The sequence below is a fragment of the Gracilinanus agilis genome, chromosome 4 (genome assembly GCF_016433145.1).
Source record: "Gracilinanus agilis isolate LMUSP501 chromosome 4, AgileGrace, whole genome shotgun sequence".
Taxonomy (NCBI): domain Eukaryota; kingdom Metazoa; phylum Chordata; class Mammalia; order Didelphimorphia; family Didelphidae; genus Gracilinanus; species Gracilinanus agilis.
In genome coordinates, this window is record NC_058133.1 from 175677083 (window position 1) to 175692873 (window position 15791).

Below are 15791 nucleotides of genomic sequence, written 5' to 3' on the forward strand. Positions count from 1 at the left end.
TGAAAGCCTAATATCCTCAGAACTATTTGTGACAAATGCTCATATAGCATCCACTTGAAGAATTTCAGTGATTTAAAAAAAACTCTATCCTTCTTAGAGAGTCCATTCCATTTTGTGACATCTGTTAAGTTTTTACTCAGAGCAAATTGAAATCTGTCTCCTTAACTGATTATCTAAAAGTTAAGCAACATTGAACAGTTTTCCCCTACCTGACATAACTACTTTGATTTTTAAATACACATGAAAATCAACATGAAAATCAAGTGCTAAAATTGCTTTTAATTGATCCTCAGATGTGACACAGAATGCAGAAGTTGGAAATCTCAGTCAACATTAAGCTACCCATATAATTCTTGACTTCTGCTTATCAAGCAGTTTTTCTTCTTTTTCTTCTTTTTTTTTCCCCCAGTTCCTGCATACTAGGGAATTTCGTTTTTTCAGCTTCCTTACTCTAGGTAATGTCTCCATCTAGAGTCAAACTAGATTCATTGCACTGTACATTAAAGCCAACTAAACCTTGGGATCCAACTGCTCATTAGAAATTTTTGGACAGGCCGGAACCTCATGAATCTTTAATGGTTAGGTACCAACTCTGGTCATTTTCCCATCTTGTAATTCGGTGATTTACTATTATCTATTCGTGCCTATAGAATGGTAATTTTCCCCATAGAAAGTCATCGTGGTTTTAAAAATAAGAAATGCTAACCTAGTTAGCTATTGATAGTTTCAGTTATAGAAAAGCATCATAGGAAAGATAATGAAATAACTCCACCATCAATCTCTATGATTTCTAACATTTAATCTTAATCTTTTTTTTTTTTAACTCTTACTTTCTGTCTTATCAATTCTAAGACAGAAGAGTGGCAAGGGTTAGGCAATCAGGGTCACACAGCTAGGAGTGTCTTGGACCACATTTGAACCCAGCTCCTCCCGACTCCAGGTTCAGCATTCTACCTATCTACCACATTACCTAGCTCTCCCTTTACCTTAAGAGTAAGAAAAATAGGAAAGCTTAACTTCATTGTCTCATTCCTATTCGGCTCTTAAAGACTAGACCAATGAATTGTAAGTACTAGCAGATTCTACCAAGCTGGAAAAGCTTTGATTATGGTCTCAGAGATTCTTTCTGTTAGTTAAGACCATGTCAGATTAAATACCAATAGGTTGGCTGCTAGGCAAGGAATTCTTTACTTATGGCAAAACATCTGTAAAATAAAAGTAAAATGTCTACATCACCTCTATCCACTCAAAAATCATTGAGGATCCTTCAAAAAAAATGTCTATGTGGGATTATATCTACTGGCTTTTTACAATGTTAGAAATTAGAACATTTTAGGATTATTATGAAAATAGTTTTGACTTTGAGGACTCCTTGAAGGAGTCTCAAGGACCCTCAGATGTCATGGACAAAATTTTGAGAATCTTTCCCACCAAGCAGTAAGGAACTACTGAAGTTATTTGAGCATTTTAAAGACCTAACTACATCTATTTGTCAGAAAAGGTTGGTTTAGATTAGGGGCAGAGAGTAGCAGCAGGAAGACTTAAGAGGCCATTGTAGTAGTCCAGATTGGTGATAATTAGTGGATATTTGAGAACCTCTGATCTAGAGCAAAATTATCTTAAGTTTATAATTTTCCTCCCCTCCCTGTGTAGATTTAATAAAGAAAAATAAGAAGTATTATTGCCCATGTCAACTGAAGTCAGAGGTACAACTAAAGGCTAGAATAAAAATTTTCTGCCATTTGGCAGCTAATTTACAACCCTCAGTTGTTAATGATTAAAGTTCTGAAAGGAAATCATCAAAAATCACAGTATACACTAACATGTAATTTCATATATTTAAAAGATTGCAATTATTTTTGAGCTACAAAAGGGAACTCATTACACTTGAAAGAAACTTAAGGCTTGAAACAAATAAAAACATCCTCCCTAGCTAAAGTAACTTAATTTAGTTAAAACACTTAATTTACCTCCTGAGGATGCTTTAAAATTTTATTTTCTTTTAATCTACATGAATCCCCAAAACCCTGTTAGTTTTATTTGTTTAAAAACCACCTTACTGTTCTGATTTGGGGATTAGAATATCTCTTGTACATTAAGATTATTAAACTCTATCTCAAAATTTAGCTTTTGAAACGAAGACACTGATTAAAAGACAGATTTCCATAAATCTTGCCTCTTAAAAAGCTACTCTTATTTTTTTTAAACCCTTACCTTCCACCTTAGAATTAATACTATGTATTGGTTCTAAGGTAGAAGAGTGATAAGGGCTAGGAAATGGGGGTTAAGTGACTTGCCTAAGGTCACACAGCTAGGAAGTATCTGAGGCTAAAATTGAACCCAGGACCTCTCATCTCTAGATCTGATTCTCAATCCTCTGAGCTACCCAGTTGTCCCCCAAAAGTTACTCTTTACTGATTATTAAAAATTATATCACTAAATGAGAGAACTAAGCCCTTTCAAAGATATGGCTGAGGTAGAATTCTTAATTAAACAAGCAATACAGCCACTTATAAAAGACAAAAAAAATAATTTCAATTACATGAACCTGAAAAACTTTTACATAACTTTAGAACCCTCTTGGGCTGCCCTTTCAAATCACACTTTTAGGCTGGGTCCTCTGGGGGATAACTACTCCAGGTTCAAGGTACTTTAGGGGTCTTCACTTTACAGAAACTGTTGGACTTTTTAGGACTATTCTCTGTTGGGTGCAGTGTTTCTTACTGGGTGAGGTGTTACATTGTAAGATCTCATTGTTTTTTGAAAGAAAAGGGAGAATCCCTCCCCATCCCCATACTGTACTCTGGAAGGGGTATAATAGAAAAGGCAAAGAGCAATCCTCTTTCAAGAGATAAGATTCATCCTCCATAATTAGTTCTTTTTTCAAATGTCAGAGAAAACTCCCCTAGAAGCATGGTCTTGTCTCAGGTCCCAAGAGATATAAGTGATCCTTTGGCTTGTCAACAATTAATCAATTTTAATTCCATTGAGTTGATTAAGAAATTTTTTTCGCTTCATGGCACTTTTTTTATGTGGGCCAACCAAAGTCCAAAGGGAGAAGAACCCTTAAAATCCTATTGTCTCTGTTACTAACATTTCATCAAGTGGTTTAAGAGTCAATTGTTCAGGTTTTCTCTTACTAACTGCTAAGCAACCAACAAAACAATGCAACTAAGACAAGATAGGAGGAAGTCAACTGTGAAAATATTTCCATCAAATATCTCTAGCAAGGTTTGAGATCAACAATTTTAAGAGAATTTACATAAATATATGAGACTACGAACTATTCTCCAATTGATAAAGTAGTCAACCCACACAATTTTCAAAGGAACCTCAAACTAATAATCACCTATGAAAGATTGCATCAAATCACAAATAATCAGAGAAATACAAACAGCCTTGAAGTTTCACCTGTCACCCAGTAAATTGGCAAAGATGACAAAGATAGAAATAGTGTATATTGGCAAAGGTATGGTAATTTAAACATATTAACAGTCTGTTGTTGCTATTCAAAAATTCTGAAAAGCAATTTGGAATTATGCTAAAATATGTCCATATTCTGACTCATAAATACCACTGCTAGGGGAAAAACGTCACACACACACCAAAATATTCATATCAACACTTATTGTGTAAAATTTTGTATAAATTACAATATTAGAAATTAAAACATCTTAGAATTACTATGAAAATAGTTTTGACCCTGAGAACCCCTTGAAAGAGTAAAAAATAGGAAATAAAGAGGATGCCCATCAATTCAGGAATAGTAGAACCAATGTGGCACATGAATGAATGTACTATTACTGTGTAGTAAAAAATAGGCAAGCACAAAGAATTCAGAAGCATAAGATAACATATAATCTAATGCAGAATGAAGTAAGAGGAAAACAATATATGCAATGACTATAATAACATACTTGGAAACAACCACAAAACAATAACAAAAAGAATGCTATGAAATTGTAATAATTACACTTGGCTTCAAAAAAGATAGAAGAGGTAGCTCAGTGGAGTGAGAGTCAGGCCTAGAGACAGGAGGTACTAGGTTCAAACCTGGCCTCAGCCACTTCCCAGCTGTGTGACCCTGGGCAAGTCACTTGACCCCCATTGCCCACCCTTACCTCTCTTCCACCTATGAGACAATACACCGAAGTACAAGGGTTTAAAAAAAAAAAAAAAAAAAAAAAAAGATAGAAGACACCTCTCACTGATTCTGTGCAGAGAAGAAAAACTATATAGAACATTGCATATAATATTAGTCCTTTATGATATATTAGTTACTTTTGCTGAATGTTTTTTTCCTCTTATTTATTATTTGTTATAAGAAATGGCTCTCTAGGTAAAAGAGGTATGAGGGATATATTGGGAAATAAAGATGATATAAAAAGCAAAGTTGTAAATAAAAGTGTATTTTAAAAAATAAAATTAAACTCAGTATAATTATGATGATGAAGCTTGGCTTAGAAGAAGGATCGGAAATATCTTTTCTTTGCAGTCATTGGAGAACTATGTATGTGAAATACTGTAGGGATTAAGAATTAATGGTTTGACTAAAATATATGAAAATTATAAATAATAATGGTGGTCACCTATTCAAAGTATTATTGCTCAACGTTGAAATGACTTTAATAGCTTTCATGTACAAAAGAGGTGGAAAGAGTGAAAGCAAGAGAAATACAAAAGGGTAGAGAAGACATTAGCCTATCTAACTAAATATTGCTCCAGTGCTTGACTCAGCCAGGGCTTGTTGACCTTCAACAGGAATTAAACTCTCTCCAGAAGACAGGAAAGGAAAACCAGCCATCCACTCACCCAAGTTCCCTCTAAAGGGCAGGTCAAGACAATGACTCAAGCTGAAGGAGTGACTCCTGAGGCCAACTTTCTTCCTTGAGCAGATCTTCTTCTTGAAGCTGACTTCCTTCTTGAAGCCGACTTCCCTAGCCCCAGAAATTCAGGGCCTTTTATAGAGGCTTCTTATCCCTTCCCCACTTCACAAGGGCCAATCACAGCTTCCAAACTGCCCAGCACTGGCCAAGGAGTGGTGTTTGTGGGAACCACTTCTCACCTTCTGGAGAAGTGAATACTCATCAAAAGGGTTCATAGATTCTGGACTGATTGCGGTGTGAATTCTCATTTCCTGGCTGACTGAGTTGAAAGAGTGGAGAGCTCCTCCACCTGGTGCTAAGTAGGGTATTCAAGCTTTTGCTGATTCAATTCAAAAGTAGACAAAGGAGAGTTAATCTAGACTTCACAATCTGGTGAGGTACTAAGTAGAGGTACTTAAGTTATTGTTTAACCAAAGTGTTAATTCAAAATAGACAAAGGGAATAAGGGATTCCCTTTCACAAAGTGTAAACTCAAAACAGACAAAGAGAACAAAGAATTCCCTTTTACAGTATTGCCTATTTAGGTTCTTCTGATATAGTGAATGGTTTTTCTGAACTATGCCCTCATCCTTTCTTTTTCATTCTTTGTTATGAGATGGCGCAAAAGAAAGCAATATTGAGGTTTTAAGGTAAAAACAAAAGATATCAAAAAATTTTTAAATGAATAAATAAATGTTACTCTTACCAGATAAAGCAGAAAAGTATGTAGACCTGTTCCAAGTCCAACAGAAGAGAGAATTCCTAAGCCTACCCAGTAGGCACACCAAAGAATCTTTTTCTCCATATATCTCACATACTGAAAAATAAGAATGCTGCAATTTGAAATTTTCCTCAAATTGTCAATATTAAGTTAAATTAAAAAAAACAACAAATGGATTACAACTCAGAAGAAACTTATGTTCATTTTTCTTATAGAAATTCATTTCCAAACCCGGCCTCAGCCACTTCCCAGCTGTGTGACCCTGGGCAAGTCACTTGACCCCCATTGCCCACCCTTACCACTCTTCCACCTATGAGACAATACACCGAAGTATAAGGGTTAAAAAAAAAAAAAAAAAAGAAATTCATTTCTTTGCAGTAGGAGACGGGCATCAAAATGGTTAAGCATCATTTAGCAAATGGCTTTTAGGTTCCAAATTGTTATTTTCTTAAGTATAGCTAAAATGGCTAACTAAGAAACTACCAATAAAGAGAAGAAATTCTTAAAAGTCACAAATTCCCTAAATTTAAAAGAACATGAAGAATAGAGTGAGGGAAAAAGTGATAGTTATGTATTGTTTGCTAATATAACATGTTTTTCATTATCCAGGTTAAAAAAATAAACACTAAATGAAAGTCACGTACTAGGGATTGGTTGGTACATTAATAGCAAGTACAAACTAAGAGGGAAAGAAAAACCTCAGGTTCATCAGGATATGGACATAAATGGAAAGAATGTCAGAATCATGGAAGAATAGAAGGTAAGAAAGCTGGAAGGAACCTTAGAGATCATCTAGCCCAAGGGTTCTTCACTGTTTTGTACCATGATCACTTCGGGCAGCAGTTTGGTGAAGCCTATGGATTTCTTTTCCAAATGTTTTTAAATGCATAAAATAAAATACACAAGATTACAAAGGAAAACAATGACAGTGAAATAATTCTCAAAATATAAAAAAGTTCATGGACTCCAGGTTAAATATCCCTAACCTAATGCAACCCTTCTATTCTATAGGTAAAGAGATTAAAGTACTTAGGGTTTATGAATTGTTCAAAGTCACACAACTAGTTAATGGGAAAGGAGTACTTTCTAGCCAAGTCTTTTGTCTCAAAATGCAGTTCTCTCTCTACCAGTTAAAAGGAGATCTAAAGTCCTGGCTTCAATTCCTCAACTGTGGCATAGGCTCTTCAGGAAGAAAACCTAATGCCATTTAATGAATAGTCTTTAGACTCTACTTTGGCAACTGCCACCAGGTAGAATCATTTAAAATTTTCTAAAACATGAAGAGATTCTTTTAAAATGTCTATAGCAGTATTTTAAAATTCACAATCAATTAAAAATCAATCAAGGATTGAGATCAACTGCTTAAAAATAAGAGTATAATTTAGAACACAATGTTTTTTCATATTTTACTTATATTATTTTAATCCAAAAAGATGTACTAAAACTTCTAATTTTTCTCCAATCATTTCACATTTGTAAATGAACTTACTATATTATACAAGCCTGTTCCTAAAATAATATAAAAATCTGTCTGGTACAAAATGTAAATTTGCCTTATATATAAAACATGAGGATTTAACAATTCTCTGAAGATTCACAATGCTTGGAATTTTCCCCATCTTTTTTTATCCTTGTTTTTTGGTGTATTGGAGACATGACTAATAGGGATATATGTTCTGCATGATTTCACACGTATAATTGATATTATATTGCTTGTTTTCTCAATAGAAAGGGGAAGGGGGAAAGAATTTGGAATTCAAAAAAATTTTAAATGAATGTTAAATTTTTAAAGATACATAACTAGGCACATGAGAAAGTGCTCTAAATCTCTAATAATTAGAGAAATGCAAATCAAAACAACTCTGAGGTATCACCTCACACCTAGTAGATTGGCTAAAATGAGAGAAGGGGAGAGTAATGAAATGTTGGAGGGGATGTGGCAAAATTGGGATGTTAATGCATTGCTGGTCGAGTCGTGAACTGATCCAACCATTCTGGATGGCAATTTGGAACTATGCTCAAAGAGCTATAAAAGAATGCCTGCCCTTTGATCCAGCCATGCCATTGTTGGGGTTGTACAAAGAGATCATAGATAAACAGACTTGTACAAAAATATTTATAGCCGTGCTTTTTGTAGTGGCAAAAAACTGGAAAATGAGGGTATGCCCTTCAATTGGGGAATGGCTTAACAAATTGTGGTATATGCTAGTGATGCAGTACTATTGTGCTCAAAGGAATAATAAACTAGAGGAATTCCATGTGAACTGGAAAGACCTCCAGGAGTTGATGCAGAGCAAAAGGAGCAGAGCCAGAAGAACTTTGTACACAGAGACCAATACACTGTGGTAAAATAGAATGTAATGGACTTCTGTACTAGCAGCAATGCAATGACCCAGGACAGTTCTGAGGGATTTATGGTAAAGAACGCTGCCCACATTCAGAGGAAGAACTGCAGGAGTGGAAGCACAAAAGAAAAGCAACTGCTTGAACACATGGGTTGATGTGGACATGATTGGGGATGTAAACTTGAAACTAACACTCCAATGCAACTATCAACAATTTGGAAATAGGTCTTGATCAATGACACAAGTTAAAACACAGTTAAAACAAGTTTGTCCATCACTGTTCTGAGGCAGAAGGTAAGGGTTTAAGGGAAAAAAAGTAACTGGGAAGTATTTAACAAAACACATAAAACCATAATTTTTTTAAAAAGATTCATAATACTTGGTTTGGGCACCATCTGAAAAATGACATTTATCTAACTCCCAGAAAATCCAAAAGTATGTATAAGCCAAAACTAAATGCTTGCAGTTGGCTAAATCAATTGGTGTAAGCCCAGATACCATGCTATTTGGTCAAACTTCTAGGAAATCCTGAAATTTATGGCAGCCTCTTGGCAAAAATGACCAGTTTTATCCATGTTAGGGGCATTAAAAAGCAGAATGTTAAATGAACTCTTACCTGTTGATGTGTTCCTTCAATGTAATACGTAGCTGTAAGCACAGCAAGCAGTAGTAAAAAAGATACCACAATGCTTCGACGATGCCACAATCTTAAAAATAAATAAATGATAATCAGAGTTTCCTTGCAGTCTCAATTTCTGGCCTCTTATCACTGTCAAAAGAAATTCTTGTTGAAGCTGTTAGGATGGGCAGCTAGAGGGTTTGATTAATGGAAACTACTCAAGCAAAATGAGTACTTCTTCAATCCATAAATATTCTGCCTTGTGGAGTATCATGATAATCTGGCTTTCTTGCTTTAAGGCTTTGAAGCCTTTCTTTCTTTATACAATGAATGCCCCATTCCACATCAGCCTAAACTTCTATGATGAGAGTAGATCAGGTCCTGATAAGTTGTTTATGACATTTGAAGCAACAAGATTTACTAACACTAAGCTTAAAGGCAGAATACATTTTCCAAACAAAGCCCTCTCCTAGCTTAAACTATTAATAAAAACATTTACTACATACAAGGCTTGAACCTTGTTTTATTAAAAAATAAGGAAAAATTTAACTTAATAGTTTTCAAAATCACAGTAATTAGGGAGCTGTCTCTCTTAAGGCAGGGGTTGTTTACCTCTTTGGTGTCAAATATTCTCTTGGCTGTTGTCTTAAAAAACATAAGATAAAATACATAATGTCCCAAGAATATTGAAATATGAGTCAAATTTTTTAGACAAGTTCACAAGTTCACGTACTTTTAGACAAGACCCCAAAAAGCTAGATCTTAAGGTAAATCCAGAAAGATAAAAAAGTTCTAGTTTTCAAGAGCTTCTTTGTATAAAAGGACATGATCAAGAAAACCTAACACATTCTAAGTGTTTTCTAATTAATTTGAGAGCACTTGTAGTATAAGGTAATACGTCAGAAACCACAAAAACTAAATTGGTAGGAATATTTGCAGTGTTCAGCCTGCCTTTGTTTTTTTTTTAAGTCTGCAGAGTTTAAAAGAGAAAAATATACTTTCATAATAGTTTTTCCAAATGCAAATAATTATTATTGGTAAAAAATATAAAGAGAATCATAACTCGGGATTTCAAAAATTATTAAAAAGTTTATATCAAAGGTAAAGAAAAGTTTTACTTTACGGTCCATTCCTTCAAGTTTATTAGGATTTCCAGAAAAAAATACTGCAAGGTAATGAGTGGCTGCCTCCACAGGACAATATTCTGCCTTTCTTCCCGATCCCGTCTCTTCTTTTCATTCAATGAAGAGGAGTCTGAAAGGGAGTAGAAAAAAGGGAATATACTTTCTTTTTATCTATATCAAAAAATTATGCAACTTGCCCCCTCAACTTCTTATGACTATTAATTTGAACTTTAACACTGTGGTAATAAACACTAAATTATATCTTAGATATGGCTGGCTTAAATGTGTTTCACCATATGACATTTTGGTCTTTCCTTAGAGAAGAGAGGCCATGGGTCACAATTCTAACTAACTTGAAATAGTAAATTGCATGTGGATCTACAACATGTTTGGCAAGTTACAGATATTTTATTCCACAACCACAACCACCCAGACTTCATCCTTAAAAGCAGATGATCTTTTCTCCATCTTCTTAGGGAAGAACAATGCAATCTCATGAATTACCTTAGCTTCCTTCCCCATTCCATTGTTGCAGAAAGCTCATCAAAATATTTATTGTGCCTTAAGATCAATTGTAATAATCATGCTTCTATGAGGCTACCAATATGACCAAAAGGTAACAATAAGTTATAGTTGTATTTCCATCATGCTGAATGTGTTTTCTTATGAGTATCAGGCTTGAATTGGTGTGTAACCCTATTCATGTGTTCTCGCTAAGCTACAAAATTTTAGTTCTAAGCTTACCTGTAAAGTTTCCATTGTGCTGTTCCTTGTTCATCCCTGTAAGTCTCTGTTCACAACTTTTTCCATTCTCTGCCATTTCATATATCAGTACTCTTGAGGATCTACAAAGAAAAAAAAATCCAGTTAAAACAATACATTCCCATTTTGTACCATCAGTGAATATTTTATCCAAATTTTGATATGAATGCTTATGCTTTAAATCATGGCATTATAGAATATTTAGGACAGCGCTCTGTGGGAGATTTATAGTTAATATGATCTGGATGAGTATACATCAAAGAAGATTGAAGAAAAGTCTGATAGTAGGAGAAGTATCAGGAGAGAGTGATGTCCTAAAAACTTAAGAGGGTAGAGAATATCAAAGAGGAGAGTGATGAAAAGCTGCTGAGAGATCCGGGAGAATGGAGATTGGTTAAAAAAAAAAAAGCCACTGGATTTGGCAAGTAAAGAGATTCCCTAGTAACTTTGGAAAAGGCAGTTTCAGTGAAATCAGAATATAAGAAGTTAAGAAGAGAGTAAGGAGCGAAAAAGGAGTCACTTACTGTAAATGGTCTTTTCAAGGAGCTCAGCCTCGGATGGAAGGCTCAAGGGATAGAATAGGATGGTTGTAAAAGTAAGACGAGTTTACCTTGGTAAGGAGTAAAACTAACTTCTTGCATGAAACAAGGATGAAGAGGAGATAATGGCAGAAGGGATCTGAGTGATATGAGATGTAGAACAGAAGAGAAGACAGAACTCACAGTGAATGGCCTCAATTTTTTCTATAAAATAAAAGGCAAGATTCTCATCTGGAAGGGTAGTAGGAGAAAGCATGAAAGGCTTGAGAGGGGATGAAAAAGCTTTAGAAGAACCAGTATGGAGAATGGGATAGTGGGCTGATATGGAAGGCACATTTGACTCAATTTCCTATATATCTTAGAAAGGAAACCTTTATCAGAGAAACTTTCTGCAACGATTATTTTTTCCCTCATTTTTATCTGCACTGGTTTTGGTTGTACAAAACCTTTTAAATGTTAGGTAATCAAAATTGCCTATTTTGCCTTCTATGATCCTCTCCATATCTTACTTGACACTGAACTCCTTACTATTCATATATGAGAGGTAATTTCTTCCATGATTCTTTTATTTGCTTATGCCACTCTTTAAGTCTGAATCATGCATTAATTTGGAGTTTATCTTGCTCTATAAAATAAAATGTTAGTCTTTACTAAGATCCTGCCATCATACAGCATTTTAGTTTTCCCAACAGTTTTTGTAAAAGAGTAAGTTTTTGCTCCAATAACTGGGATCTTTGGGTTTATCAAACACTAGTCCACTATGTTCATTCACTTCTGTGTACTACTACTTATGTGTAGTGTATGTATGTGTGTGTGTGTGTGTATATATATATATATATACACACACACACACACACACATATACAGTACTATACTGTGTATATATAGTACACTATAGGTGTACTATAACTCGTCTGTTCAACTGATCACCTTTCTGTTTCTTTAACCAGTTTCAACTTGTTTTTTACAATGACTGTGTTGTAGAATAGTTAAAGATCTGGTACTGTTAAGTGTTCTTCCTTCCAACATTTTTTTTATTAATTCCTTTGAAATTTTTGACTTTTTTTTCTCCAGATAAATTTTTTTTCTAGCTCTTTTTTTAGTAATCCTTTAGTAGTTTGGCATGACACTAAATAAATTAATTTAGGCAATATTGTCATTTCTATTTTTGACTAAATCTACTGATGAGCAATTAATATTTCTCCAATTATTCAGATATGTCTTTATTTTTTAAAGAGTGATTTTTAATTATATTCTTATAGTTCATTTGTGTGTCTTGGCAAGTATAGTCCCCAGAATTTTATATTTTCTGGAGTTACTCAAGTGCAATTTCTCTTTCTATTTCTTCCAGTTAGATTCTCTTGGTAATATGCAGAAATACAGATTTATGGTGATTTTATATTCTGCAACAATGCTGAAGTTGCTAATCTTTCAATTAGTTTTTTAAATTGATTTCTAGGGTTCTCTAAGTAAATTATAATATTATGCTTATTCATAACCCTTCCCATCTTATTGCTATAGAAGCCCTTCTAGCACAATATTGAATATGAAGGATGATAATGGACATCTTTGCTTTATCCTTGGATCCTGCTGCAGAGAGGTCTTTAGTTTATATATATTATAGTATTGCTGGCTTTTTTGGATAAATAGATGAATACTAACTTAGATAAATACTATTGATTTTAGATAAATACTATTTGCCAAATTAAGAAAAGATCCATTTATTTCTATACTTTCTAGTATTTTAAATAAGAATATGTTTTATGTTTTCTTTCTTTTTATTTAAACCATACCTTCCATCTTGGAATCAATACTGTGTATTGGTTCCAAGGCAGAGGAGCAGTAAGGGCTAGGCAATTGGGTTTAAGTGACTTGCTCAGAGTCAGACAGCAAGGAAGTATCTGAGGTCAGATTTGACTCCTAACTCTAGGTCTATCTCTCAATCCACTAAGCCATCTAGTTGCCTATTGTTTTTTCTTTTCAAAAGCTTTTTCTATATCTATTGATAAAATCATATTTTATTATTCTTTTTTTTTAAACCCTTCACTTCCGGGTATTGGCTCCTAGGTGTAAGAGTGGTAAGGGTGGGCAATGGGGGTCAAGTGACTTGCCCAGGGTCACACAGCTGGGAAGTGTCTGAGGCCAGATTTGAACCCAGGACCTCCCATCTCTAGGCCTGACTCTCAATCCACTGAGCTGCCCCTATTTTGTTGTTCTTGTTATTAAAATGGTCAATTATGTTTATAACAGTTTCCTGATACTGAATTCCTGATGGAAATCTGGTCAAATCATTGTTAATAATCTTTGTGATATGTTGCTATAGTATCCCTGCTAAAATTTTCTTTTTACTGAAACTGAACCAGCTTCTAAGAGCTCTTATTTCTAAACAGAAGGCACCAACATTCAGTCTCCTAGGTTTTATTTAACTTCTCACTCTCCCTCACCTTACATATCCTATTAGTTACCAAATCTTGCCATTTCTATCTATCTCTACAATATCTCTTACATCCTATAGTTTACACAGCTTCCACTTAGTTCAATCTCTCTTCTATATTATTACAACAGCCCCCTATACTAATCCTCCCTACCTCATGTCTCTCTCCACTACTAAGGAGGAAATCTATCTTCTAGTGCACTGCTAAAGTGATTTTTTTCAGCACCCATATCACATATATTTACTCAATAAACTCCACTGCCTCCCAAGTGCCTCTTGAACAAATATAAATTCCTCTGTTTAGCTTTTAATGCCCTTCATGAACTAGCCCCAACCTATTTTTTAAACTTCGGAGGTCTTTCCTTACAACATTCTGTGATCTAGTCAAATGACTTTTTACTCCTCACACACTCACATCATCTCTTGTCTCTGTACTGACTGCACTTTCTCATCTCTGCCTCATCAAATTCAAGAGGTTATCTTCATCCTCATCTTCAGGTGCCTTCCCCCCCAGATTACCTTGTATTTATCTATCTTGTATTTGTTTTCTGATAGAATATGGAGCTAATGGGTCAAGACCACCTCAATCTTCACATTGCTTAGTATCCCTTTATTCCTTGATTATTTCTACCTACCTACTGATCACAAAGGAGACCCAGCAAGAGACTGTAAAAGAGGAACAGTCATTGAAGTACCTAGGAAAGTGCTTTCTACATATTAAGAGCTCAATTAAATACCCATATATTTAAATTTAATTAATGAAAGCTGTAGGTGATCCATAATTGGCATGGTATATTTCCTAGATGCCTAGGAGGCAAAATTCTGACAGCTCACAAGTCACATCATTTCTATGCATGCACTGTAGCCTACACTTGTTCTAATTATAACAAGAACAGATTATAACATCTAATGAGCTCACTGAGGAAATGGGAACTGGGGAATGGAAACAGTGAAAATACAGAAACTACTTGTATTAGAAAAAACTTAAGGTTATGCCTTATTGCTGCTGACTTAGCTATAGCAGCTTCAAACTTTAAAAACAGCATATGGGGAAAAGTATGACAGTCTTAAAGTATTAAGCTTTAAAAGAAAGCAAACCAAGCCATTTTAAAGTTCAAGTGCTAAAAACGGACAAAATATGTTCAAATGATCATATAACAATAGCATTATACCAAATTCACATAAAAGAAACTGACTCCCACAAATCAGTGTTTTGGGTATTTTATTCAGTTAAATCAATAAAAGATATACAAGATGTAAACAAGTACAAAGAGCTACACTACAATTCAATTCAACAAGCATTTATGATGTATCTACTATATACAAGATACCGTGCTAAAGAAAAGTGCCACACTTTCTTGCAAAAAAGAGGTACCTAAAAAAAAGAGGGAGGGGGAAGGAATTTATTGTTCCCAAGAAGTTTGTTCTATGGGAAGAAACAATAGGTTTTTAAAAAGATACACCAAGTCATATGGGGGAAGAGGAGCACTAACAGTTGGGCTAGGGGTGGAAAACTAAGTAAAGCCTAGAACAGGAGGTGGCACCTGTGCTAAGCATTTAAAAAGGAGTATGGAGGGTGTTCAGGGAATCTTGTGGAGAATCCTTCTTTCAGGGCTGCTCGGCCTCCTTTGGTGTCCACCTGCCATCCAGCTCTCATCTACTGCTCCAAGAAGCTGTAGCATAAAGTGGCCCACACCACAGTAAACTGTCTCATAGCAGGAAGGCTAAACCAAGTTGAGGGTAACCAACAGGCCTCAAACCCAATAGTGAGTTGGGAAGATGGTATCTACTTTAGGCATATGAAGACTGTCCATGGTAGAAGGGTGGATAAGACCAATTTGTTTCAATGGCCATGAAGGCTGTGGAAGCAGGCACTTCTAAGGAGCACTTAGAGCTTGGTCAAACATCAAAGATACCAAAGTCATCCACTGCATTCTGAGCCATGACCACAGTCTTGCCACTAGACCTCAATAACACTGGAAAAGTGAATGAGGTCTAAAGATTTTGTGCAACTCTGCTTCACTTAATTCCAATTTCTGTGCCAATTAAAGACATGTGAATGGTCCTCTTCCAGTAAAAAGGACAACAACCAACTAAGCATTAAAAGGACTGGTTTATTAGCTCCATTATGATGGTCATACAAGGTTATCATGGGGCTTGGAAAGCCTAAAGGATGTTGATAGAGTGTCAGTGATTCCTAGAGACCAATGAGAAACACAGATGACAAGTAGCTCTTTGACTCAGAGGGAAATAAGTTTTACAGACCCATAATGGGATGCTTTATGGAACTCTTAACTTTTTCCCCTGTTCTATCATCTAAGAGAACATTGACAAAATTGAGGCTTCCCACAACTACCTTCTTTTCCTAGTACTTAACTCTGG

The 15791-nt window shown here is 35.0% G+C and overlaps 1 protein-coding gene across 2 annotated transcripts in view; it reads right to left on the reverse strand.

Annotated features, from left to right (window-relative positions):
* The window catches only part of VMP1 (vacuole membrane protein 1), a 144607-nt gene that overhangs the window by 100573 nt on the left and 28243 nt on the right, over window positions 1–15791 (reverse strand). For both annotated transcript variants that reach the window (XM_044674306.1, XM_044674307.1), the window contains exons 2-5: window positions 10419–10519; window positions 9669–9804; window positions 8548–8638; window positions 5572–5682 (exon numbers count right to left, since the gene is read on the reverse strand). In XM_044674306.1, the coding sequence (XP_044530241.1) occupies window positions 5572–5682; window positions 8548–8638; window positions 9669–9804; window positions 10419–10494 (414 nt within the window). In that variant the 5' untranslated portion in view covers window positions 10495–10519. The remainder of the gene's footprint in view (window positions 1–5571; window positions 5683–8547; window positions 8639–9668; window positions 9805–10418; window positions 10520–15791) is intronic.